This window comes from Corvus kubaryi, unplaced genomic scaffold (genome assembly GCF_017639235.1).
Source record: "Corvus kubaryi isolate FWS band 111438036 unplaced genomic scaffold, C.kubaryi_AGA036_p1.0 37260, whole genome shotgun sequence".
NCBI lineage: Eukaryota > Metazoa > Chordata > Aves > Passeriformes > Corvidae > Corvus > Corvus kubaryi.
Genome location: NW_024581077.1, coordinates 2,404,621 through 2,432,230, shown reverse-complemented (window position 1 = coordinate 2,432,230; position 27,610 = coordinate 2,404,621). Strand labels below are relative to the sequence as shown.

Below are 27,610 nucleotides of genomic sequence, written 5' to 3'. Positions count from 1 at the left end.
GGTGAAAGACTGAAACAGTATGGGCTGCCTGGTAGTACAGCATAATTTGGTCTATGTGAAGGAATTTGTATGGGCTCCATCTTGCTGCTTCAGTGATGTGTTTTTCCTTTTAAGCTCTTCAGTGTCTGTTACTCATTCCTCATGATCAACGGACTGAGGAGCTAGCAAAAGTGTTCTAATATCAACCATTGGCAGTTTGAATGTTTGAGCTTAATGCCAGAAAATAATAGGTTCAAACTGGACTTGGCAATAGCTTATTTCTGTCTTTGGTAGGTGAAATATCTCATTAACATCTGTCTGTAGTATCTGGCACAGTTCATCGTCCAGTACTGATGTCCTGCCAGAAACTGGCTTCTTAGTCAATGGGGATGTATTGAAATGACATTCAGTCAAACTTTTAGTATGGTTTGTCTCCCTTTCTAGAGAAGGTTCACATTGATTTCTGTCACTGCTGTTCCTTGGGACCCCTTGTGGGACCCCCATTATAGATGCAGGCACACTCTTAATAGCATTCATCTGTCTTCTGAGTGATTAAATGAATAGTTCCTAACTGGATTTAAAGTCTGTTTTTAATATGACTTAATAGGCTGTCATTAGAGGGTCTAAAGGGGAGGTAAAAAAGCAAATGTCACTGTATGTTGACAAGTCTAACTCCACACACTACTTCCCTTGGAAGTGCTAGTCTGCTGTTGCTGAATACAAGGGTATTTAGAAGTTAGTCACACCATGTGAAAAGCTGCGGTAGTTCCCTGTTTGAGTTGGATTGATTTGTCAAATGAGCTCTTCTTTTTTTTACATATTGCTTCAGGTGCTTTGTAAACTGTAATTCAATCCCAAATGTAACATTAAAACATTATGAGTCTAAAGAGAAAATTAGTTCTAAACATGCAAACGCTACAATAGCTATTAGTGTGACAGACTAGAAAAAAAGTATCCGGCTGCTGAAGTCTTTTGAAATAGATGAAGTAACTGATGATTTGAGTGGCTTATCAAAAAACTTGTGTTGTGGAATGGGCTTTCTCAAACTGGGCGCAGAATATGAGTTGGAGAGGGAAGGCCAGCTGTTCCAAGGGGCTTCTTGGGAAGCCTCTGGAACTGCTTCTTGCTGAGCTGCTGTAAGATGGGTTTGGGATGTGGAGGTAGGGTGTGGTCGAAGTGCTCTTAATTTGAGAAGCCTAGAGGGTAGAGGTTGAGGAGAACAGGTCAAATACTGGATAAATTTCCATGGGGATTGGGACAGCCCCAAGCTGTCAGCTGAAGGAGTAACCTTATATGACAAATTTTCTCTCCTTCCTGCCTTCTCACTCTTAAAATACACTGAGTATATGTCCAAGGCCCGTGAATACTGGACATATTTTCAACTCTGAATTTTTTCCATGCCCTGTTCTGCTCTTCCTAGTTTTTATTAACAGTTTTGTCCATAGTGTCCTATTTTGCTTTGGAGTGGTAGTGATTGCCAACAGAATACATTGAAACAATGACCTGCTGCTGCTGGGAGTCTCCAAAACAGTATGCTTGCTCAAAAGTATTTGCTTTTGTGCCCTGTGCTCCTGCCTTTCCAGACAGAGTGGCCAAGCAGCCCATGCCCAGAAAGAACTGAGTGTTTTCTTTGTGATTGACTGAGCTGATTAAAAACAGTTCTGTGTTACTATCAACAGCCCAAAGAAATTGTTTTTTGGGGCCTTACTTAACACTAGATAGACCTTCTATACCAAGAATGTGAATAATTTAAAAAATCCCTGGAAATCCTTCATTTCTTTTCCTGAGGTTTGATTAATTTGTTTTTCTTCTGCTATCTCCCAGTCAGTCATTCTATAATACTAATAAGCTTTTTGGAATCTTTTTATCTCTTCACGGAATCTTGTGAGGTTAAATCACACTTTAATTAAGAGGTTTTTTCCCCTCTGTAGGTCAGCATTTGTTTTTGCTCTGTAGATGCCATAGAGAAACTGGGAGAGAAGGAAGAGGGAGAGAATGGTGAAAGAAAATTGGTATAAAATAGACTATAAAGGAGTTTAAAAAAATTGAACTATAGATGTTATCTTGTGTTGCACTAGCTGAAAACTCTGTAAGAATTATTGGTACTAATTTAACTGGAAAATATTACTGTAGATATATTTTATTTTTGGCTTCTCTCCCTTTCCAGTTTTCTCATACCCTTTCTTTGGCGTGTGTTCAAATCACAGAACATGTTGAGTTTATTTTATTTCCTTTTAAGAACAACAAATTCTGAATATTTGCATAAAACCATTTTTCTTAACATGTAACGTGCTCCAAGCAAGAATTACTGATTTGCAGTTTTGAGCAATTTCAGTTTCTCCAGCCTGCAAAGTGTCCATTTCCGACTTTAAACAACCCAAAATATTGAAATAGGAAATTCGTTTAAAGAGGCAGTGGGTCATGAGTCCTTAAACTGTATATTTTTGATATGAAGTTCTGAACATTATTTTTGTGCTAAAGACTTGGTATTGGTCTTTACTAAGCTAAAAAGTTACCATGTTCTTTTTTGGAAAACTTACTGCTTAGGTCTGTTTTCATAATTTTCTGCATTATTTTGAAAGCTTGTCTGTTCCTGCTGATTTTAAGTGAACTTTTGCACCAGGACTTTGCTCTGACCTCCAGCCGTCAGTAGGAAATTGGTGGGTGTGAGAGATTAACGATACCCTAAACATAATCTGTAGTGCTTGTGTTTTTACAGGGATGCAATCACAACTCCACATCTATACTTGGTTCGCTTGTGGTGTCAAGCTGCTGTAAAGCAGAAAAAACCCTACCTCTTACCTCTTCATTTTAACCTCTTTCATTTCAGAGGAAACCTGTGATTTGTGTGTTTGATTTAATTCTGCAGGTTATAAAGTGGTGTGTTTTACAGTGGTGGGGAGGGGTTGGAGCTGACAGGAGGAATTCTTCCTGTTTTTGCAGACCATGAGTCCTGTCTGGGGAGCCATTACAAACTATTATGTTAGCTTCTTAGTTCATGTTCAGAAATTAAAGCCAGAATTAACTCTTCTTGAATCTTTCTTTTTCTTTTAAATTTAAAAAGGACAAATGTTCCGAAAGTTTTCTATTTACTAAAATAAATATATATATAATTATTATATACATGTGTATATATGATATATACATATATATGAACATATTTATTAGTAAAAATCACTGTTTTGCTGTAACAAGTCATTACAGGATAAGTTTTGTGCTCTTTACCTTTTTTAACGTTCCACTCCCTATTTGCCTTTGAATCCAGTGATTCCTATAAAAGTAGTTTTATTTGTGATTCCTTAGACTTGTAAAGAATCAAAAAAAAGAATATCAGTTAAAATACAGTGATAGTGTCAGAATATGCAGCAGATTCAATGAACAGTGGCATTCATATAAAATTCAAACTTGATTTTGTAGGAAACTAATATAATGAATCTATGAAAAAAAAAGGTTATAAAAGTCATGTGTAGTTCAGATTTTGTTGTACAGGTCACAAGGAAAGGTGAGTTTCTAGTACTTGTTTGTTCTTGGGTCAAGTCTTGTTGGTTTGACCACACTAAGAGTTTTTGGAAAAGCAAATAGCAGGAATCTGAAGTTTTGGACTGATGATGAAGTTAGAAAGCTTTATAGCAAAGCTAAAACTGCTCTTGTCTTAGCAGTGAGTTAGATATTTTTCTTTTGTGGTTGTTTTCCCCTCCAGCTGTTTAAATTTATTGCATATGTGGAGAAACATAACCCATCAATTAGATGCTTAATCAGAGAACCTGTTCTCTTAATTGCATGCATAAAGATTTTTAACATGCTGCTGTACCCATCTTTGGGCTCCTATCGCCCTATGCTGCTGACTGCTGGGTTCCAGGAGCTGTCACAGGGAATGGGGCCTGGGTGTACCTGCCCTGGTGTGTCCTTCGCCCTGGGGCGTGAATTTAGGGGCTCCCTCTCACAGCTCACACCTAGGGCTGTTCTCACTGAAGGAGGTGCCTGTTCAGTCCATTTATGTTAATTCTGTACACGGTGGCATTCATCTTGCTGTAGTTATTTCCTGTTATTTCTGGCTTGTTAACTTATTTCCCCTTTAGTTTTGAGCAAGACAAAAAAAAGTGATCATAAAAAATGCAATACTGGTAAAAAAAGAGCAATTATAGTAGTTCGAATAAGTTTAATTAATTGCAGAGAACGTTTAGATTTCAGGATGTCTGCTCAGAAAGGTTTGTGGTTTAACTGAAACGAGGCAATAGAGAAAACAATTCTTTAAACTTCGTATCACCAAAAAAAGGTTTTGATGAGGGAATTCTAGGGACTGGAGGGCTGCTATTAGACACAAAAGATGGGCAGGGCAAGGTCAAATGTATGAAAGAAATAAATATTCAGAAGAAGGAATGAATATTGAGAAGGATACAACTTAAAAATGGCAGGTCCTACCTCTCTTCTGTGGCTGTTTAGAGAAAGAGGTGTTGCTTTCTGCTGGAAATTTTCTTTGAGGGCTGCTGTGGTTGCAATAATTAATTTATGGTAAAATTTCTGTGAGCATAAGTACGTTCTAAGTATTCATCCTGCCTTCAGGCAAGGTTGGTTGGAAGTTTTTTTTGTGTGCTGATGGTGCTGTTTTGTTTTTTATTTTTTTTAGCTTAGCAACAACTCTGTATTTAAGGGAAACCATAAATACATTGAAGGAAAACCATAAATGAGAGAGAACTGGCAATGAGTTTTGTAGGAAAAAACAATCTTGGTTGTATTTAAAGATTGGTATTTTGTATGATTTACTATTATATGAAGCAAAAGCTTATGCTGCTTGTGAAAGTAGAGTTATTTTTTGAATTTTTTAGCACATCAAGCCAAGCAAAGAAACATTCTTCAGCAAACTGTTCCACAAACAATATGTTGGCATGCAGATTTGGACAGTTGCTGCTCCTATTGGCACAAACGGGATTTTTTACTCACGTGTAAGGGAAATTGCACTTTGGCCTCAATCAAATAAGTTTTCCAGAGTTTATAGCACTTACAAGAAGATATGAATACCTTGCTCACAGGCAAATGAATTCGAAGTCTGAGAGCCCCACTTAGTGATACCTTTGACTTTAAAATACTTTTAGTTAAACAAAGGATATGAGAACTTTAATCTGTTTTGTATTTCCTATATTTTCATTTGAAGTCCTGAAGATGAAAAACTGGGACAGTTTCAGTAAAGAGCTATAAGTATGATTAAAAACTTAGGGAACATAGTGGAAAAACTGAAGGAGTTCAGTTCTTGTTCAAGAAATGGTATGGAGGTGACTTGGTTGGAGGGGGGTAGTGTTAAAGGGGAGGTAAAGATGTAACTGTTTTCAGAGACCAGACTATATCTTGTCTTAGGGTGCAAATTGCACAGATAAGTAACCTTAAATAACATATCAGTGATTGTGGTGATTGGAAATACTTAAAGGACAAATTTGATCTCTTTAAGTAAATGGCTAATTCATTAAAGGAGACAGATTGTTTATCACTGTAATCTCTTCTGATTTTATAATCTGTGAAAAAAAATTATTTATGATATCTTGAAGTTGCTTTCCACCTTTTTTTCTGTAGAATAATAGAATTGTTCAGGTAAGTCTTGGGAATTCAGCTAATGCAGCTTCCTGCTTGGAGCAGGGCTGGCACTGAATTCAATCCAGCTTGCCTGGGGATTTGTGTGGTCAGCCTTGCAAACCTCTGAGGACAGAGGTTCAGCGGCCCCTCTTGAGTCCCTGTTCCATTGTTCTCCTGTCTGCTGGAGAAAATGCTGTTTCCTTGGGTCAGGTCAAAGTCTGCCCAGCCGTGCTGCTGGTCCTCTGTGCCAGCTGGTCAATGCCTGCCTATATTGGGGACCAGAACTGGGCACGGGGCTCTGTGGTGTTGTGAGTGCCAAGTAAATGGGATTAATCATTTCTCTTGACCTCCTACCTAAACTTCTGGTAATACAGCTCAGTACACTGCTAGGTTTCCTTGTTATTTTTATCCTGTAGCTTTCTGGGGTTTTTAGCAGTTATTTTAGACTCTTTCCTCTGGGCAGTGCAATAACAAAGATATGTGGTTCTCTGTTGAGGTTTATAGGCCATAGTTTAAGAGCTATTGCTGTTATAATTTGGTCTGAATGTTACCAAGTTGTCTGAAAAGCAAATTTTACTGAGTTAAACTTTTCTTTGAGGAAAGTATAAATGAACAAGAGAATTATCTTCTAGAAGACTATGGTCTGTTGTAATTTAAACATTAAACATGGAATCTGCAAGATTGGGATTATTCAACTGTAGATAAATGTGACCTGTGCTGGATAACTAAACTCTGGGACTTTGCCTACTCACTTCTCTAACAAGCTTGTCAGAAAGTTCATTTAAAAGTGTGAATTAGGAAGAAGAAGGAGAAACAAGGTGAAAAGTATACTAAATACTACTTCTCATTGAGACTTGAATTAAAGGGCAATTAAAACATGATCACTTTCATGCAAGCCTCCTTTATCAGGTGAAGGAGACCTGTCTTGTTAAGACTTTTTCAGCCAAGTTTTTTTTTGGCTCTTTAATTTAACACAAGCAACTGGTAGGGTGGACCTTGGTCTGCTGCTCATGAATTTAGGGTTACCCCTAGCTCATGTGTTTTTCCTTCCTGAGTTAAAGATCACAGATGTCATTAGAAACGGAGCTGGGTATGGGCAATACTGTCTATTGAAGAGGTGACTGGGAGGCAGTGAGAAGCCACAATGAAGATATTTATGAAAGAAGGCTTTGGAGAAAATGGCCTAAGACAGAAACCATGGAGGAGGAGCAGGCAGTAAGGATTTGTGTGTGTGTGCTTGGGCTTTCCCGCAGTGACCTTGCCAGACCGTCACTGCTGTAGCCACCTGTTGATGTTGGTGTTGCCAAGATTAGCATTCAGCAGTGGTTCATGCACTTTAGGAGTGAAATGTAAGCTGTTTATTAGTCTCTTTAAACCTCCCCAAAGCATGTAGTTAGACATGGCTGACTAATTATTTTTATTGTTTAATCATTTCCTGCTCTCCTAATACCATTTCCCAATTATGTTCTCCTCTTATTTACCAGCTGCAGTTTTAATACAGTCCTTGGTTTGTACCAGTGACCCTTTTACTTGGCCTACCTCCATCTTTCTGTCCTGTTTTCTGTCAGCTGTCATTGCTACAAAATAGTGCAAGATTTTCTGGACTTCCAACTGCTTTTTCACAGCAGAGTTCAGGTTTGGGTTAGGCTTGTTGGATCACATTTGCACAGGGCCAGGAAGAATGCCCCTTCCCCCTCCCCCCTTTTTTTTTCCCTTTTCCCTGGAAACATGGGGCTATTTATTTTAAAAACAGTCACGGAATTAATTTGGAGTAAGAAAACTCTTTCTGCTTGGAGTTTGCCAGGGCCTCACAGACGGGCTTGTTGCAGGCAATTGGAGATGACGTCATCTAACAACTTGCTGTATTTTCAGTTCTGGAAGTTACTTCCTCGCACAAATTTTTTGTCTGCACATTTTGCCTCGTCCCAACCACCTGCTTCTCACACTGGTCTTGCTGCAGCTGCACTGCAGCTTCTGATTTCCTTCCTCTTCTCTAGTCCCTTTTCCTTTCTTTGTCTTTGTGGCTGGTGAGTTGCATTTTATCCCCAAAGAGATTACAACAGAAACTAAAACTCATTTAGTTCTTAGTTTGTTAGTGTTTTAAAACACTAACAAATTTCAGGAGGAGGCTAAAAAACCCTGCCTGCATGACAGACTGCAGGGGAGAATCCACTAAATAAATTACGAGCACATACAACGATCATCCTGCTTTGTACACACTGTATGTACTATAATTATGAATACACAGTGTATACTCTGAAAGCTGTGTCTGTCACTCAGTTGCTGGTTGAGGCTTCTCACAGGTGTGTTACTCCAGGATGTTATTGGTGTTCTGACATTTTCCAGAATACTCAAAGTGGATTGAGTTACCAGGTTAGCCCTCATGGGTACGTTTATGTCTGTGTTTCCAAAAACCTATTTGGATGTTTATCATAAATTTTTAATGCTATTACAGGGGTAAAAAAATAATCTAAGAAATGAGAAATATCCACTATTTTTTCTTGAGAACAAATTAAAATAAGATTTACAGTACACAGAACTATATCAGCTGGCAGTTTGCTATTTAGGAGGGTTGGGTCACCAGTATTGTTTTATCACTTGAACTAGCCAGCTGAAGGACCAGGTGAATGTTTGCAGACCAGCCGGAGAGTTGAATTTATCTATTGCATCAGGTGAATTTTTACCCCTTTCTGTTCAGATATGTCATAGAATATTTTGATGCTTTATTGCAAGTTGTAGGGGCTATTTTGCTTAAATACTCACGGACCCTATTCCCTGTCTTTTGTCTTGTTGTTTCTTGTGTGCCTCATCCTCGCCAAATCTTTAGATTCAGGCTTTTTTTTTTTTCTTAGATTTCCATGCTAGAGTCTTGTTTCTAGTATCTGGCACAGGGTGGTAGTGGGTAGAGAGGGTATACAGAGAGTAGATTTGTAATTCTGCTTTTTTAAAAAAACACCAACCACGAAACAAACTGATTTTGAACAAAGTAGTTCAAAACTAATTAAAGTTTTGAACTTAAGCCAAATTTGAATCTTCTTTGTGAGTAGAGAGCAACTTATGGAAGTCAGGATGCTGTGTTATTGCTTTCCACAAATTCGGTTCTGATGTGGAAGCAGTAAAACTTCTAAGTGGAATGTGTCCCTGTAGCTTAGATGGCTGCTGTGAAAAATCTTCATCTGGATGTGTAACTTGACAATGTTATGGACATGTAAACATGGGAGTTAGAAAATACTGAATAAACTTTTTGGGTGAATCAAGCTTGGGAGCTGTGTGATAGGGATTTCTTTATTTCCTGTTGTATGTGCTTTTGTTTTATTCGCTTCTTCAACTGAACTGATGGGAAGATATGTTCTGTTAACACACGGCTCTCTTAACATTCTATGAATGCTTGGAAACTTAAAATGTCATGACAAAATGGAACATACAAGCCTGGGTTAGACCTTCTGTTATATATTACCTTCTGTAATAGCTGTATAATAAAAATCCTAAATGACGTGAAGACAAAAATAGATTCAGGTTATAAACTCACATCCCCGTTGAGAAACTTTAATGGTTGAACATGTGGTGCCTTCACAAAAATGATCAGGTTTTGTATGTAAGACCAGTGGGTACAATAGGAAAAATCCCAAATACTACAAGGCTGATGGTAGGTAAACTTAAGAAATTAAGAACACCAGTCCAGTAAGAAATACTGAAACTGATTGTTCCAATATTTGGCCACAGACTCTAACAAAATCTTTGCAGAAGAGGAGGAATAATTGAGGGAAAAGCAAACCTGCAGTGGTAGTGTCTTCCACTTTCTTATGGGCAATGGTGGCTTGTGACTGATGTACAGAAAATAATTTTTATTTCATCTGGACCCTAAAGTGCAGTCAGTTGCTGGAGCAGCTCACATCTGCGTAGTTGAGTTGAGTTTTGGTCTTGTGCTGCAGTAGGACAAACAAAAACGTGAGAGCATGAGCTCAAGATTATACTTTTCCTGAAGAGCGGTGTGAGTTACGGGCTGAGATCAAAAAATAGAAGTGGAAAAAAAGTAGATAAAGGTTAGAAGAGAAGACAGTGGCCACTGTTCCAGGGCACTGTTGGCACTGTGACTTTCAGCTGGCTTGAGCCAAGATTAGTGCATCACCAGTCTCAGTAGAAAACTCTTCCTGATACTGTAGGCAGAAGGGCTAAGGTGCCTCGACTTACATAGTGCTGATCACAAAACAGAAGTTAGCACACAAGCATTTTGCTGTAAATTTACAATTTCACTTAGGCTTAGGTCATTGTGTGCATGCTTCTGTTAGTGGCTCATGTGTAAGCTTATTTTGTGATAAGTGCTGTGTGTAATTCAAGGTGCCTTGCCCCTTGTGACAGCTTCCGGACTCATGTGGAGTAGCCAGTTACTATGTATAACTTGGTTCCTGTAATTCCTCACTGCTTTGGATACTGTGCTATCAAGATGCTACTTTTGGGTTTGTACTTATTTTTCTGTAAGGTGGTAATGATTCACCCTCCATCTCTTCTTTAATAAAATATTCTTAATGATTGTTTTTCTTCAGTCTGAAAAAAATATTTGATTCATTCACTAGTTTTATCTTTTCTGTTTATAGGAGAGGTCTTCTCACAATCTACATGGCCAATCAAGTAAGTAGTCCTTTATTTCAAGAATAAAAACATGTAGGGTCCATTTGAAATGTCTTGTTTAAAGTTCATGGGTGCTGAGATTCATTGTCTTTTTTTAATCATTGCAGGATTTTTCTTTAAGAATTATGCATGATTAGGTAACTAAAACTATCATAAGAAAAAATTGTGATCAGAGGCCTTTCTGAAGGAGCTGTAAAGCAGAAGCTGAAATGTGGTTCATTGTACTATGCTCAAAATTTCATGTGTCATAGCCCCAAGAAGATGGTAATTTTGTATTTCTCCTCCATTATAGAATGGCACTGGTACTTAAGTGATCATTATTTTGCAGTGAGAAATCCAACACCATATACTTCAATTTTGTAATTAATAGTTTCTCAAACTTGTATCAGCTGTTGTGCATGTAAACATTTTTACCACATGGTTGTATCAATTTAAATTTTGTCTCATATTTCTCATATTCTCCTTCAAATAAATAACATTTGTCTAAATGATGCTTTGTGCATTAACTTCCTTCCAAATATAAAATGCTTCTGTTAACTTGGTCATACTCTTTTAGGAAAGATTTTATTTTGCCAAAGGAATTATGTAAAGTTTTTGTACAGTTTGAGTTGCATAAATACTCACAGAAACTACAAAAAAGAAGACAACTTAAGAATTGTGTTCAGACTACTGAGAGAGTTTACTGGGGCCTCAGTAGAGTCATGCATGAGTCGAACTCTGATGGTGATGGTAAGATTAATGACTAAAAGGGTGAGACAAAGGCAATGTATCATAGCACAGATTAGGGTGATAAAATTGATATGTTCTCTTCCATCCTTGTAAAGTCACTGTTGATGACTTGTAATTCTGAGTATTTTGTGGGGGCAGAACTTTTGGAAGGAGGTGATATCATGACATGTGTTAGCAGGTAAATATCCTGGAAAGTCCCTTTATGCATTTACCAACCCTGTTACATAGTTCTCTCTCAAATTCTGGTGCTTAACAATTTCTTTTAGGCAGAAATTGTTTCTTTGCTTGTTCTGTATTCGTAGACTCTATCTTTACAGACAGACCCATGAGGGGAACTTACAGACTTCAGAAGAGAATAAAGTAATTTTTGCCTTTCACTTTATTATTGTCAAAGTACCTACCATTTTTTTTATAGCTTCTTGACTTGTACGGCTCATGCTCTGTCCTTTAGGATTCCTTTTCTTTATGAAGTTTTTTAATCTAATTTGAAAAGATGACAAATTCTCCTTTTGAAATTTAATTATTTAGATGTTCAGACTCCCAGTAGTGCATGGGAACAAGGCTTGATTCCTGCAAGGAAATCTTAACCTTGGAAGTTTTCCTTGAATTCATAAGGGCAACTGTGTAGAAACTTCTCATTCAAGAAATAGAGGTTATGAGGACAGTGATATTTAGTTGGACATACCATCACTCCTTTGGAATGGACTTTCCAAGAGAAGGGGGCAATAGGTGTGCTTAAAAAGCAGCACCTCCGAGGATCCCGAATCTGAGAAAGCTATCACTGTGTTCATGGCTCTGAGGCCGAAATGCCACACAGTTCACCTGCTGTTGGATGGAGTTGTAAGGGAAAAGCCAAGCCATGCAGTTACATTTTATGGATGCCATTCATCGTCCGTATTGTCTTCAGCATAATGGCTTACTAGTCGCAAATCTTTGGTGAAGCCAGGGCTGCCAGGGTTTGCTCTGTAAACTGCCTGTGATCATGTCATACATACCTTGTTAGCAAGCCCTGTAATCACAGTAAATGTTTCCCTATTTGTGTTGCTTATCTTTGTCTTAGAACTTTATATGCTTTGATAAGATTCACTTACAAATTTACTAAGCCTTTAAAACATTTATTTCTGTCAGCCTTAGATTGCAGCATGCCCCATTTTGAAAGCTGGCACATTTTAATCGTTGGTGATGGCAGATAGATTGTGAAATTAGCCTGCATTTCTTGCATTCTGTAAAACTCGTGTCAGGACCTGTTAAGATGTTAATGGAACTAAATGTATTCTTTTGTTTTGTTCCACATTTTGCTACACTGTGCTTTGCAGCCTGAGCAATAAAAATTAAGGTTTTTTGTGGGATTCGAGGTAACTGTAATTACTGTTGGTTATTATAAGTGATTGTCATGACTGTTGCTGCAGTGAATTTTTATAGCCAGATTAGGGCTTTTAAATCAGAAAATTTTATTCCTACTGTCCTGTTGGCAGTATGTGACAATTTGCCGTCGGAGATGAATTTGCTCAGTGGAAAGGGGAAAGATTTGTTAAATCTTTATGCATGGCTGCTGTTTCTCATTTCAGTGAGTGAAATGCAGTAGAACGTGAAAGGCAGTGGGGTCTAAGGACTCTTGTTCTAAAAGTGACATTTTTATTGTTTTTTTAGTCTGAAGCTACTAGAAACTTGTGAATGGAAACATGTGAAGAAGTGTCCTGGTTCATTTTAAATAAGCCAGTGGTTATAGATTTATGTGAACCTGAACTCCCTAGCTGTATTTCCTTGCTACTTACATGATAACATGACAGATTAAAAAGAAGATATTTAGAAGATGTTTAGGCTATATATGCTCTATGGAAAAATAAAATAAAAATGTTTTTTCAGACTAGCTTGCTGCTAAATTGAAGCTATATAAGAATGTAGAAATAAGCATACAGACTGAAACATATGTAGCTTTAATTTTAACGTGCAGAATCTAAAATCAACTTCTGAGCTTCTCCCTGGAAGTCTTTTGAAGTTTTTAGAAGTAAATTAGTATGCCTAAGTCCTAACATTGTTGAATGTGTGTTTTTGAGACCTAAAGTTTCTGTAATAGCCCAGAAGAGAGTAGTGGTAATCAGTGCTGTGGACCACACAGAACCATGGAGCTTTCAAGTTCTATTTTGGATTGCATGTATTAAAGTAATGAAATTCTAGGATCATAAGAGATGCATTGGTAGTGAACATACAAGATGATCCTTCATGGATAATTTGAGATCAAAAGGAACCCCAAGATTCCAGCAAAAGGTGGAAAGTGAAATGTAATCTTTCAGTTATTTTTATCTGGAACAGTAGATGATATTAATGACTGTCCGTGAAGACGACCTATAGCTCTTATGTTTCCAAACAGTTAAGGCATACTTTATTGAGAACAGCTCAACAGTTGAGTTGTTTCTTTTACATTGAAGAAACTGTATTTTGGGATTAGGATTTGGTTTTTCTAGTGTTGAAAACAAAACAAACAAAGGCTGCCTTCAATATGCGAGATAGGAAGAGACTAATCTGAACCAGGACTGGTTTGAAAGCTTTTTTGAGAAACAAAACTTTAGAAAAATTTCTGTGTTGTCACTGAAATGCTACACCAGACGGGAGGCAGTGTTATCCTAGCATGTGCTGAGCTACATGCTATGTTTGTAATTCAAACTGTGCATCACTACATCAAAGTCTTTATTTGTTCTGTTCTAGGACTTCTCATGTATGGTGGGCTGCTTACAAAATTGGAAATGTTAGTATTAATAAGAGGCTCTTGAAGGTCACGGATTAAATTATATAAAGTTTAAGCATAAGGTGAAGCAGCTGGATGCAAAAGGGCTGTTTCTTGAGAGTGATGGGAGGAAGAAGTGTAGGGGTATGTCCCAGCCATAGAGAAAGCATTACTGAGTGGAAAGTTATAAATTTGGAAGATAGAAAGAAAAGGAAGTAGAGAAGCATAACCTATAGGTAAAAATCGAAAATTTATTGTGGTAAGGGACATGGAGCTGGATTGACATAACAGGAATTGGTGTGTGGGAGTGTTAGAGGTAAAACAAGTGGAAAAAAGATGAGAAAATGTATAGTTTATTCTAGTTAAAGCAGAGAGCAGGTGATAAAGAAAATTATGGGTTTGCCATGAAAGGATTGGATTAATTTAGTGATTAATTAGTTTTAAGAAAATTCTAGGAAGAGCCCAGAAAGAGAAACAGAGAGATGATATTATTGGTGTCCTGGAAATGGAAGTTGGAGAAACTTTCAGCAAGTGCATCTAGACAAAGTTTACACAGAAATCTGAGGATTCTGGATCTTATTTATTCCTGTGCTGATGTTGGGTCATTGGTGCATCTGCTGTTTGTGAAATACTGCAGACAGATCCTCATACGCAGAGAAAGAGATACTATTTAAACAAATGCTGAACAAGTTGATCAGTGGCATTCCAGTGAGTGGTGCTCTGCTTCTCTATGTGATAAAGTAACACAGCTGAGCACAGTTTTTGGCTGTTTTAAAGTAGTCCAAGTGGTTTCATAGTTGAATTGTTTTTCAGTTGCATAAACCAGCTAAATCTGGGTTTATTTTGGCTGTATCGTTGTTTATTCCTACTAGTCAAGTATGAAGGTTGCATGTAAGTTGCACTCCTAAAGCTTGAAATATTTGGTCTAGGAGCATGCAAAAATGCTGAAACACGGACTCAAAAAGAAATCCCTCAGGATCTAATGGAGAAATGAGTATCCAGTGCTCTTCAGTCAACTTTAACTCCAGATATTTGTATGATTTTTTTTTTTACAGGGTGGAAGTCATAGTGATTCAAAATATCACAGAGTCTTCATGCTCTGCAATATTTAAAAAAACTCGAAGCTATTAGCCTCATTTCAGATATCTGGCACACACAGAGAGCAAAGTAGATACCAAGCTTGGCAGAGATATGGCACAGTATAGAACAAATATTTGATGCCAAGACCCCTCCAATATCACTTTCCATATACACTAAATTTGTTATTGTTTCATGCTTTGTGAGGGTGATAGGTGGATGGATGAAAGAAAGAGGAGTGAGACTTGCTGTGGCAAGAGAAGAAACAACAACAGAAAGGCACTTTTGATCTGTGCTTTTGCTGATCGTGTAGTTTTAACTTTTTGCTGAAGGCAAACTGGTAATATTGTAAAGGAAGGTACTTGCATGCAAGAAATGCTCTGACGCTGAGCATTCCTAAGTGATTTTTCTCACCAGCTTATCAAATGCTTTCTGTACAAAATTGCTGATGTATCTGAGTTGTTACAGATGTCTCAAGAAATACCTTGTGCCAGTTGCAATTAAATGAGGGAAGATACTATGAATAATGTAGGTTGAAGGGTGTTTTTGCTTTGTGGGGTTTTTAGAGTAACGTGCAGTCATTTGTCATTAACATAACTTGCAACTCTGAGAACTTATCACCCAGTGCTGTTACATTTTATAAAACATTGTGTACCAATTCAAAAATATCCTTTAAAGTGAAAAAGAAGTCATTGTCGTGTCTTCGTTTGTAATTCTGTGAAGTAATAGGTATTTAACACATCTCATTTGTTTCAGCAAAGCATTATATTTGGCTGCATAGTTTATTCATCATAGCACAAAAAAGTGTTTTCTGTTTGAACTTACTCAACTGACATTTCATAAACTGGACCAGCTGCCACCTTTTCTTCTCCGTTGGGAACAGTTTCATCTTAGTCAAAAGATGGAGGCAATCCAAAATGACGAAGGACAGGTGAATTTACATTTAGCAAATTCACACTTTGAACCTTTCAGTTGTAGTAAAATGAATTTGACCACTCCTTCCTTGTCTTTTTAGATAATTAAAATTTTGTTGTGTGCTTTCATGTAATCCCGAGTACTAATATTATACAAGGACTGCCAGGATGTAAGAGTTGAGCTATTCTTTTAGCATATTAGTGAAGTTAGGAATAATTGGATTTTTTTTATTTTTCTAACATTTCAGAGGTAATCTTCATCACTGAAAATGCGTCAAGTAAATGCTTGAAACACTTGTTTTCCAGGATTGCTTTGTCACTCTTGCTTGTACCCCACTTCTGGGGTGACCGTGGCTTTGATTGCAGCAGCAGCTGGCAGGAAATATGTATTTATTGACTAAGGGTGTTCAGATTCTCCTTTCATTCCTTGTGTTTTGTCACCTTTTAAGTTGACAGTGTGCTAGTTAAGGTAAAACTGTTGCTTAGTTCCTTCTCTCAAGCCAAAAAGCTGTAAGTACCAGGCTACTGTTTTTGTTAGAATAGTAAGTGGTTTTATTTTCTTGTTTTTTTAAGTTACTGTTGGAACAGCAGAAGTACCTTGATACTTATTTTAGATTGGATACTAAGAAAAATTTCTTTACAGAAAGGGTTGGCAAGCCCAGGAACAGGCTGCCCAGGAACGTGGTGGAGTCACCAGCCCTGGAGGAATTTAAAAGGTGTGTGGATGTGGCACTTAGGGACATGCTTTAGTGGTGGACTTGGCAGTGCTGGGTTAGTTGATGATCTTAAGGGCCTTTCGCAGCCGAAACATCTGTGATTCTGTGAAAATGCCATTTGAAAACTCAGAGAGAAGGATTTTCCTTCTTGGAAGCTGCATTGAACTGAAGCTTAGGATTGTAAAGTGCTCCTGCCTTGTGGAGGGCAAAGCCCCATTTTGGGATGATGTTCTGAAGCATGTCCTGATTTCCCCAGGGAAGCATCCAGCACCCAGTCATTGCTGCCTGGGTGAGGGAAGAGCAAAAAAGACAGAATTTAGTCCTGGCTGGAAAGAAGTCGGAAGTACTCACTTACAGCAGAATTTCTGCTTTTGCATGGACAAACTCTCTCAGGTGATGTCTTGCCATTTGCTGTAGTTGATAATTTTTGTAATTCTGTCACAAGTTAAGCCTTTAATTATAGTGCCAACAAGAAACAAGTCTTGTCTGGTATCAATTTAGACATTGAAATCAACTCAGTAGTGTTTTCCCTGGAGCTACAGTTCTAATGTAACACATTTCAAGTTTGAAGCTCAATGGAGAGTCCTGAATCCCTGCTTCTAATAGTGGCATTTTTGCAACTGTTTTGGCCTACATTGTAGCATTGGATTTTGTCAAGATTTTGTTTGCTTCTTCTTCTATCAGGTCATGTGATATTCCTTGGTAAGTCCTGCCTCCTGTTGTGGGATGGTTTTTTTCTCCTATTTTGTCATCTGGGTTTAGGAGGAGAGAGTCTTTTGTAGCTTCTGCTTCATTACTGCCTGGATCTTAGTGGTAAAATAAGGTAGAAAGCAAAGAGCTTACATCTTTCCCATTTCATGGAAGGCATACTCAGATGGAGCTCATGCAACGTTTGTTCTTTAAATGTGGCCTTCACCTTTGCGCTGCCTCATGGTTTAAAGCCAGGCAGAGTCGGCCCCTTGTTCTCAAAGTGACACTTGGGATATGGCTGGTGTCACAGCGTGGATGGTCAGGCATCACAGATGCACTTGGTGACAGTGACAGTAATCTGGCTTGTGAAACTCAGGAGCAAGAACTGAGATCAATGGATTTTTATCCTTTAGATTTTAAAGGGCAAATCTCAAAGAAAAAAGCTAATCACGTTAGTTTACACTTGAAGACAGTGCGCTGGAGTGAGAAATGGTGTTTGTTTTTTTCATGTCCTTTCAGTAGGCAATCCTTAATGCTCTGTAAATGGCAATAAAATGTAGCATTCTTGGACACTTGATGGCACTTACATTTTGAACTTATCTTTCAGAAATATCTCAAAAGAAGGAAATAAATCATAATAAAAGAGGATTTATGGAGTCAAAGATCTGCATAACTAGAATATGCTGGTCACTCATTCTGATCTCTTTTTCCTTTGACGGGTTAAACTGAGAGCTGAGAACTAGCTTTTATTAATTTTAAGCTCTTACTAATGGTTTTTATTTGCTGTATATCTAGGTGTATATAGGCATGTGTCTGCAGAAACAAAAACTCCAGGCAAGGAATAATTAAAACTAACGAAGTCCAGTTTTGAATAAGAATCTAGAAGAAGAAATCTTGATTTCTCTTCTCAGAAAACTTGTAACTGTTCTTTAACCTTGTTATATGTCTGCTTTTGTCTCATTCTCTCAGCATCCTTGAGGTACAGAAGAGTTCAAGAACTGCCAGTTGTATACTAGGGTGGTAAAGGCAGTGTAAATGTAGTAGTAGCAAAAAGCCAAGCTTTCAATTAAGATGTCAATAAAGTTAATATAGACTACTTGAAGTACAGTTTTCTGAGTAGTTTGGAGGAATATGGACACTATTCAAAAGAAATGGGTGCTTTTTATTGCTTGACAGTAATGTTCAGATTTGTTTCATAGGCACCTAAACAGAAGAAAAATTTTACCCTTTCATGAAACGATTGAGTTTATTGTGGTGACTGTGCAAGGAAGTGTATTGTAAGATCAACATTTCCAAACTCCTTGCTTAGAAATGAAATGCAGATGTTTTCAAATAATCAAAGACTTGGACATGCTTTATTCTAGTCGACAAATACTCAAGAAACTTTCCAAAAATTTCATTTTGGAATTCAGAATTAGATGCCATAAATGGGTAAGCTATATACTTTACACATATCATGTTGTGTGGGATAGGCAGTCTGGCAACTTAAACAGGCACTATTGAAATAAATTGCTACTTTTAAATATAAACATTACATAGAATTCATATGAGGAGGGAAATAAGCTGAAGTCTTACTTTCTTTTGAATACAGCATAATGTCTAATTTGATTAACAGAATGCTTTACATAATTAAATTATGGGCAATCATGGCACTCTGTGAGGATTTTAATAGGTTGAAATTTAAGGTCATTGTCACTGCCCCCACCCTAAATCTAAAGAAGGCATGTTTTAAAATTAGGAGTCATGTGAACTTAAACATTGCTGATGTCTTCACTTTTAAGTAATACTGTAATAAAGTTAGATCCTGGCAGCTGGTATTCTTGTGGATTGACATGGCTAATTGGCTTTGACATCTTAGCCTAAGGAAACCTCAGCCATCACTTCAGAGCAGGACTATTGGCAAGAGTTAGAGAAAACATTTAATACTTTGTCTCTTGCTTTCTGTGCAAAGCTGCTTTGCATTTTGAACTTTCCTGTGTGTCTCGTTTGGAACGCAATATAATACTTATCATTATTCTCCTTTAACATGATGTTTTATAATGAATAGCTATCCATTTGAGTTTCTATAATTAGCAAAAGTGTCAATATTACAAATCAGTTTTGAGGTCTATCTCTCAGCCACAGCTGATAGCTTATGCAGATTTTCCTGTAAGAAATACACTAAGTAGTTGACTTTTACAGTTAACTCCTTGCTAGTCAGTAGTAGAGATGAAAGTAATGCTTAGCTTCAGATTCTGAAGAGCTCCAGACACCCATCTCTAGTAGCATTTCTGATTATGAGAATTGCTGTGGGCAACGATTTGATAGATGAGAAAGATGGGTCAAGAGGGAATTCAAGACTTGCCAGCAGGGCAAATCCAAGTAGTGTTTCAAGATGGTTGAGGATTTTCCTGGTGGGAGGACAGGATTTTCAGAGGTCTTCTGGTAAAAGTGTGTGAGAGCAAGAATCTCCTGTTTTTTCTATTTCATGACAATTTTAGCAGTCTTCTTCCCTTCTGTCAGATCTTCACATTGTTAGGCAGTCCTATTTTCCTCCTCAGGCCTTTGAGAAGCACAGGCATTATCCTCCTTTTTCCAGCTTCAGTCACTGTTACCTGGCAGTTTCTGCTGCCCTCTCATGCTTCTAAGTTTGTCAGGTTTGGGAAGAAGGGGAAGTGGCCCTGCTCTGGGAGAAGTGGGGGGAAGATGCAATCTGAGGACTGAAAAAGTTGGGACCTTATGCAAAACTAATGTTTTCTCATTCTGTACGTGGTAAGGTGTAGATAAGGAAACTTCTTTGGAAGGGAGGGATTTTTTCCATTTCCAGCAGTATTTCCCATTTACATGTCCATCTGCTTCAGAGCTATGCTCAGGATCCAGGTGCTGCTGCAGGAGGGAATGCTCTGAGTGTTTGGTGAAGCAGGTGAAATGCTGCTGCAGGCTTGTCACTCCTGCCCTGCCCCAAACCTGGAGTCCTCTGCTAAACCTTGAAAATCAGAGTCCATTGGAGCGGGGCATGGCAAGAGTGTGTTTGAGGCAGAGGGTTATTAATGTCTCTACTTTGTCAAATGGTGAGCTGAGGCATGAAAAAGAAAGGAAAAGTTCTTGGACTGGGTTCTTTGCAAGCTCCTAATGGGGACCTGTTTTGGGGAACAGTTGTAATGACCTAGTTTCAGGTACCAGATTTACCAAGAACACACTAAACTTTATGCAGCTTCCTCTTGTTGGAACACAAAGGAAATGAGGTAAAGGTGTTTGTGTGTAGTCAAAGGTACAGAGGTTGGTGGATCAGCAGAGCTGCTAACTGAGTGCATTGGCTAAATCTGTAAACATCCACTCTGTCTCTCTACTGCCTTGTAACAAAAATTGTAATGTATAGAATTGTGGAATCTTTATTTTTTGAGGTTTCGGCAGTCCTATTTAAAATTGTTCAGTTATTGTGTTGATGAGAGTTGTTGACAGACTGCTTCTTGATGGCTTCTCATATGGTTTAAGTATTACGTAAACTAGTCCTGGAGTACAGATTTCATTTTGTAGAAGAAGGAATCTTCGTTTCTGTGTTCAAAATATGCAGAATGAAGATGTTTCTACGAAAACAACAGTGTGCGAAGTTTAACTTTATTCTGCTGGTTTGTGATTTGTTTTTTTTTTAAACACAGCATTAATCTTGCCATAGAACTGGCCAGTGGAACGAGCAGACATTCTTTCTGATTAACTATATATTACTTTTAATTATTATTTTCTGTGCTCCATATGTTTCAGTTGAAATTAAATCCTTCATGTTTTAATTGCCTTTATCCACCTGTAGTATATTAGTGCCAGTTCCAGTCTGATACTGTTCCTGACGTCATTTATAGGATAATGATAATTAAACAGAGCAGCAATTTCAGCCCAGAAATTATTCTGTTCCTTTTGAAACTCTGAGCTGTCAAAATACAAGTCAGTTGTGCATTTGAATTCCTTAAACAGAGTTCCACAGAGAGTTTTGGAGCAAAACCAGTTTGGACTAAAAATTACAACAAGCATTTTTTTGTACAAAAACGAGTTGTTTTCAAAAATATTGCAGTTAGCTTCTCCGTTTTCACTGTTTCTGTGATGCAAAACAAAAACTGCACCTTTGCACATACAATCTGAAGTAACATTCTTGTTTTAACTTCTGCATGTTGAAGTATTTTCTGTTAAAAAGTGTTTCTCATGCTATGTATAAAATGGTTTTAAAAGTCTTTTTGTGAAAGAGTAAATGTTTTTGGTTATGTTTATAGTCAGATATAATAGATGTGCTGGTGTATGGCAAATGTTAACACGTGGCTGCTAAAGTTCTTTAAATGATGCTGTTACAGGATATGTAGATTTTTAAACAATGCTGAGACTAAGTTTTTTGGTTGTTTAAACAGTCACTGGTTTGGCATTCAGGGGGAGGTGGTTCATTTGAAATCTTGTCTCTGTGATATGCTCCTTATGCCTCTAATAAGGTTAGAAAAGTGGAGGAGGACAACTTCTAGCACAGCTTGTAAATGTCAGTCTGGATGGAAGACAGGTCAGCTTGAAAACCATATTGGTGTCGGAAAATAGAAAAAATCCATCCTCGAAGCTGAGCTCTAACAAGGAAACATTGGTAAAGAAAATGTAGAATTTCTTGGTAAAGCAGAAGGAAGTAATTCTAAAGTATCAATCTACATTTTTTAAATGTGAGGAAAGTTAAAGAAAGAATAAGATTTATTTTATCTACATCTGACTGGTTTTCATAAGGCAAATTTTTGTCTTGGTTTGAGTCCTGTTCAGGTGCGAAACTTGCCAGCTAGTGTCTTGTCTTTAAGACTGGTTCTGTCTTTGGAAGACAAAGTGACTTTCATAGCATTTTTAAAGGAAAATCCAGCGATGAGTGTGACAGTAGAACACTTTCTGAATCTGCTTCTCTCTCTTTTCTACCCTTTCCACACAATGGATCAGTAAATCAGACAATTAGTGACTATGGAAATTTCAGTAGTGCATCACTTACCATATCTTACTACAGCATTCTGCTGAATAGGGCTATTTCCGAGGAACTGCATCGTTTGAGATTGATCTCATGTGGTCACTTCCATATGAACTAATATATTAATGTTTTTGTAATGTGAGTAGTGTGATTCTTTAAGGAGTTTCCTTCTGGTTCAGTAACCTTTCCCTGTCAGCTCAGCTGCAGTGGGGTGCCTCAATAGCTGCTGCTCTCCTCAGATCTTGAAGACTGCAGGAGATTTTTGCAGACTCAACTGAAATAAGTCTGGAAATGGAAATGCCCTGTTCAGTATTTCTAGGGAGAAGAATGATCTGAAGTGGGAATCAGAAAGAGGGGCTGAATGCCATCTGTTTAAGAACATAAGTTTCTCTATTTAATACCTGGTTTATATTGACAGAACATTCAATAAACTGGCATATATGCCAGTGTTTCACGTTTCTGAATTTTGTGTACCTACCATAGTTTGGGTTAAAAAAATTACAGGTATTGGTTTCATTAAGATGTATTAGATTTAAAATTCATAGAAAGTCAATAACTTAATTTAAAGTGTCCTGAATTTGCTTAACACTCCTCCAAAATCAAACTTAATAAATTGTCACCTTTGGATATTTTAAAGTGTTAGTGATTATACTATTTTTTAGTTGCAAATTTCTTAATCTCGAAAAGTTGTGGTTTTGTTTATATAAAATCATTCGTGTCAGTAACCTTGGATAAAGTAACTGTTGGCTTCACTCTTACTCAAATTTGCTGGTACAATTTCTGAGACAAAATTCTATTTGGAACATTTAACTTACATAATTTGATGTGTTTTGCAGATCAGTATGTTGAAAAAAAGGTCTTTAAATATCAGTCACATTACAAAAATTTTCAAAGAGTGGATTGTATGACTGTTGGATTGGAAATACACACTTTTTGTATGTGTAAGCTCCTGCCCCACTAGCTGCTTATAAATATAAACAATTGTATTTGTTTTGAATATTGAAAACTTAAAATTCTTTAGATGCTTGTATAGGAATGTTTTTGTCAAAGAAGTACAAAAACCTTCCCTGCTTCCTGACACACACACATATGTACATCCATGCATGTGCTGTCTTTGTTTCTATTTTTCTCTTTCTGTTTTTATTAATTAGCAGGAGCTTTACAAATTATGGTCATTATCCCAGATAAAAAATATAAAGTTGTTTTTGGTGACAACAGTTCTTCTAACGCACTGCAATTATCTGCTGTGCAAGAAATGACTTCTTGAATAACCCTTTCGCTTTACATTTAAACCCCGATATTCACCATGTCTCTTACTTATTCCTGGCCTAATTAAGACTGCTGGAAGCTGAACCAGGTTCCTGAGCATGTTAGGCTGTGCAAACTGGCCCCTTGAGTCCTGAGCCAGGACCCTGTGCACAATATCAACCATTTTGTGTCAAAATGGATACACTGAACTTGAATATGGGCATTGTTTGCTAATGCTTGCAAATCACACTAAGTCAGTGGCCTTAGGCAAAGCAAGATGTAATGAGAATTCACTGATGTAAATAACCTTGTTGGAGAACTTCGCCATGGTCATAAACAATGAAGCTCTTGGACACCTCCCCCCTCTTCCCAAGAGCAAATCTCTATAGGTTTTCTACTGGATTGCCTGACTGCCTGCTTGTATGGCATTTATGAATCTGGATGAACCAGAAGTTGAAGATGTTTCTGTTTTGACAAATTTTAGAATAAGGCTTCTTACTGATTTGCTAAGAAAGGGCACTAATGGGCACAAATAGGTAATTTTTCTCTCAGAATTCCAGCTTATGTGTAATGTAGCCTATGTATTCTGCATGTAGAGACTCAAAGAATGTGTGCCAAGCCAGAAGGATTATATTTGGAACTTTACTGAATGGAGTTACTGCAGTCTGTAGTTTGAGCTCAAAGCAAAGTCAGATTGAGTTGTGTTAAACAGTATTCACTCATGTTAGAGGGGGTTGGAAGGAAGCCTCAGACACAGGTCAGGGGTATGGAAAACCTTAAACCTGTGCAGTGAATTGAAAATACAAAGGTGGTGTGTGGAGCAGTATTAGAAAACTCCAGCTACAGGAATTTTACCACTGGGTTAAGAGGAAGGGCCAGCATAACCGTCTGTTGGTAAGCATCGTGACCTTCAGCAAAAGTAGATGATTGATTACTTGGGACTTACTGATTATGTAAGATCAAACAAACTATTAGGCACTAAAATGAAGAAAATGAGCAAGTTGGCGTTTTGCAATATTCTAAGAAACAAAACTGGTAGTTTATGGTAATGTTTGTATTTTTAACATATTTTTTCAGTTTGTGGGTTATCTTATGTGCAAAATCATCAACAGATTCACAGATTCACAGAATGCTTTGAGTTGGAGGGGACCCACAAGGATCATAGAGTCCAGCCCTTCAGTGAATTGTCCATACAGGGATTCAGCTCACAGCCTTGATGTTATTAGCACCATGTTCTGACCAACTGAGCTCATTGTACATGTGGGTCTCACACTATGGTCATATGTAAATTAAGTCATAAGACCATGTATCTTTTTTTAGCTGTAGTACAGATGTGGTTCTTTTCACTTTTTTCAACCTGCCAAATCTTCTGCACTGACTTCAGTGCACTGTATTGAAGTATTTGCAAAAATTTGCAAATGTAGTAATTCTCCACTGGTCTATGGTCATTGTTGTTACGTACTCAGTTGCATAGTATTTATCTTGTAGCAGTGTTCAAAACATTGCTTTAAATTTGGACTTGTAATTTCAAATGCAGAGAATTAATTAACCTGTTACCTCAATGGTACTTACCTGTTGCTCAAATAAGATAAATAGGAAGTCTCCCTGATTAGAGGTCTTTTTTTGTTAATGAAAGCAAGTTTGCAGAGTATATTTGCATTACCTATAAAACCCATTAAACTTTTATGGGTTAACCAGGAGTTTACAGGTCACTTGAACAGGTGATTTGGAGAAAAAATACTTGGTAGGTTTGGTAACAGTGTTAATACTGAATTTTGAGGAAGCTCCTGGAATATTTTTAAATAATCACCCAATATGTATTAGATTAATAAAACAATGAGAAGAAGTTCATCTCACTAAAACACATTAACTCTGACAGCTTCTGTGCCATTTTATTTTCTCATGAGGCATTTTTAGCCTGGTTATTGAAATTAGATTTATGAATGTTTAGATAATCATGAATGATGATCCTTGAGATCAACATTCAAGTCTTAAATAGCAGCTTAGTTGTTTACAACCATCTGCAACTCCCAACAAGATGCAGACTGCTGTAAATATATTCTGAGATTCTGGACACTGCTGGAGGTGGTGAGGCTACAATGAGAGAAGGTGAGCTGCTCTTTTGTACCAGTTGTCACTGAGCAAAGCTGGTAGTTGACTCCCTTTGTTGCTGGATTGGTCAGCAGTGGTGTAGGTGACAGAAAAGTGAAAACAAGCAGAAACAGAAGCCTGTGAATTTTCCAACGTATTATGTAATGGCTAAGGAAGAAAACAGAAGATGAGAAAAAAGGAAAAGGGTAAAGCATATTGTACTTTGTGTGCTTATCTTAAAAACTTGGGGCTTTTATTTAAAAAACCCCAGCATTTAGGAATTTTTAATATGGATAGATTTTCCTTTTATAAAGCAATCTGGAAAGTTTAAAGACTCGTAAGATGTGTCATCAGAAGAAAACTGGAAAAATAGATTGGTCAGAAAAAGGTCAATAATTCACAAAGAGAATACCAAGATTGCTTGATTAAAAAACTGATAAAATATTCCTGTCCTGCAGGTAGAAAACTGAGAAATTGTATATATCTTTATGATGAACTTAGAAGCACAGAATCTTGTATTTCTTTAATTTCTTCATATTAATCATTTTTATGCATCCGTGTTCACTAGCTCCATTTTCTGTTCTTCAAATTCAGCCACAGAATTTTAGATTGGCACTGTAAAAGTGAGGTTCATGCAGATATGGCTAAACTATGGGGAAGAGCAGCTATTGTCATTGTCATAAACCTTCTGGGAAAGAGGAAACTGGGAAGACAAGTTTTTGCTATTTATAGTTTGTCTAAGATTGTAAAAATGAGAGCTGGTTCTAAAGTTTGCAGAAGCCTCATGACACTGTTCCATTGATGAAGTGGCAGTAATGCAATGCATGTGAGGAGAAAACTCCTCTTTTATATATACAGTGTTGGAATATGATTTTTCACTTAAGAAGTTGAAAATATGAGGAAAATGTCAGTTCCACATTTTGTAGCTATTAAACACCCCCATTTCCCCTACCCTTCAATTTAATATTAAGGGTGATTGGGAAAGGAGTAGAGGATAAAACTGAAAAATCATTATCATGCCACTATGTAAATCATGAGTGCGCTGACAGGTTTACTGCTGTCTGCAGTTCTGGTCCTCTTTAAAGTGTAATAGAAATAGGGAAAGTACCTCGTGGAAAAATAAAGATGCAAAGGTGTTGAAGAACATGTGTAAGTGGAGGAGCTAAATTCGGTAAACCTGGCCTGGGGGAGAATAAGTAGGAGACAAGTAATGTAAAATTGTGTTTGTATGAAGAGCAGGATTTGTGATGAATTATTTACTTGTAATGCAGGAATGAAGGGATGCCAAAGAAAATTGTTAGCAGTTCAAAATAAACTGAGGCACACACATGCAAAGCTACACCGGACAATTAGGATGCCAAAAGCTTTCTCGTGGGCTGCAAGAGAAATTGTGGGAAAAATAATACATGAAGGCAATCAAATGTGGAGATCCTATATGTTGTTCTTGCAGCTGTGCCCTGGAATTTGCTTCAGTGTATAGCAGAGAAAAGTATTTTTCAGGCACTTGTTGCTGGTGGTTTTTCAAAACCAGGAATTGAGGTGGCTGTGTTGTGGACCTCTTCTGGTATGGCCCCTTCTATGCTCTGGGGTCTAATGCAGGTATTTCTCCTTCGGCCTGTGGAGTGGGAATTCAGACTTTATATATCTACATCTGGAGAGGCAAGTCTTGCTCCTCTTGCCAGTTCAGCTCCAACAGCAGGAAGGCATTTTGCCATCTGTGTAAGCTGAGGAGCGATTACCACTGTTAGCTGGGTGACCTGCTGGACCTCCAGGAGTCTGTTGCAGAGCTTGCTGAAGCACATCTCTCCCCTTCCCCCTGCCTCATGGTGTGTAGGCTCTTACCTGCATATTTATTTTTCATTATCCTAGCTATCCATGGAATAATTAATTGAGCATACATAAGCAGGATTTTCTTTCTATGCTTAATTCTTAATTCTTCTTACCTTAAATAAAAAAACCCAGGCAAAACAGGCACTAAAGAAAATGCGGGGAAGCCACATGGCTTTTGGTACTTTGGAGCGTATGTGGTGGAATCCGTGGACAAACTGTGTGTGTCTGTTGCTAGCACTCAGTTACACAGAGATGGTGCATGCTTGGGGGGATGTAGCTTATCTTACCAAATCCTCTGTTAGTGTATACGAATGGGGAAAGTACTCTCTTCGGCTGAGCTTGTGTCCCTGACAAATGTGGGAGTCTCTGTTCCAGTGGATGGACATCAGGGAGTTTTTAGCAGTGTGATTAATAAGACTTCTATAACATTGATTCCATAGTTTTGTTTTACCTTGTCAAATAA

At 37.6% G+C, this 27,610-nt stretch overlaps 1 protein-coding gene across 1 annotated transcript in view; it reads left to right on the top strand.

Annotated features, from left to right (window-relative positions):
- Positions 1-27,610, top strand: part of TMEM135 (transmembrane protein 135) — a 160,796-nt gene that overhangs the window by 24,752 nt on the left and 108,434 nt on the right. Inside the window, exon 4 of the mRNA XM_042024037.1 lies at positions 10,140-10,173. Coding sequence (XP_041879971.1) covers positions 10,140-10,173 — 34 coding nt within the window. The remainder of the gene's footprint in view (positions 1-10,139; positions 10,174-27,610) is intronic.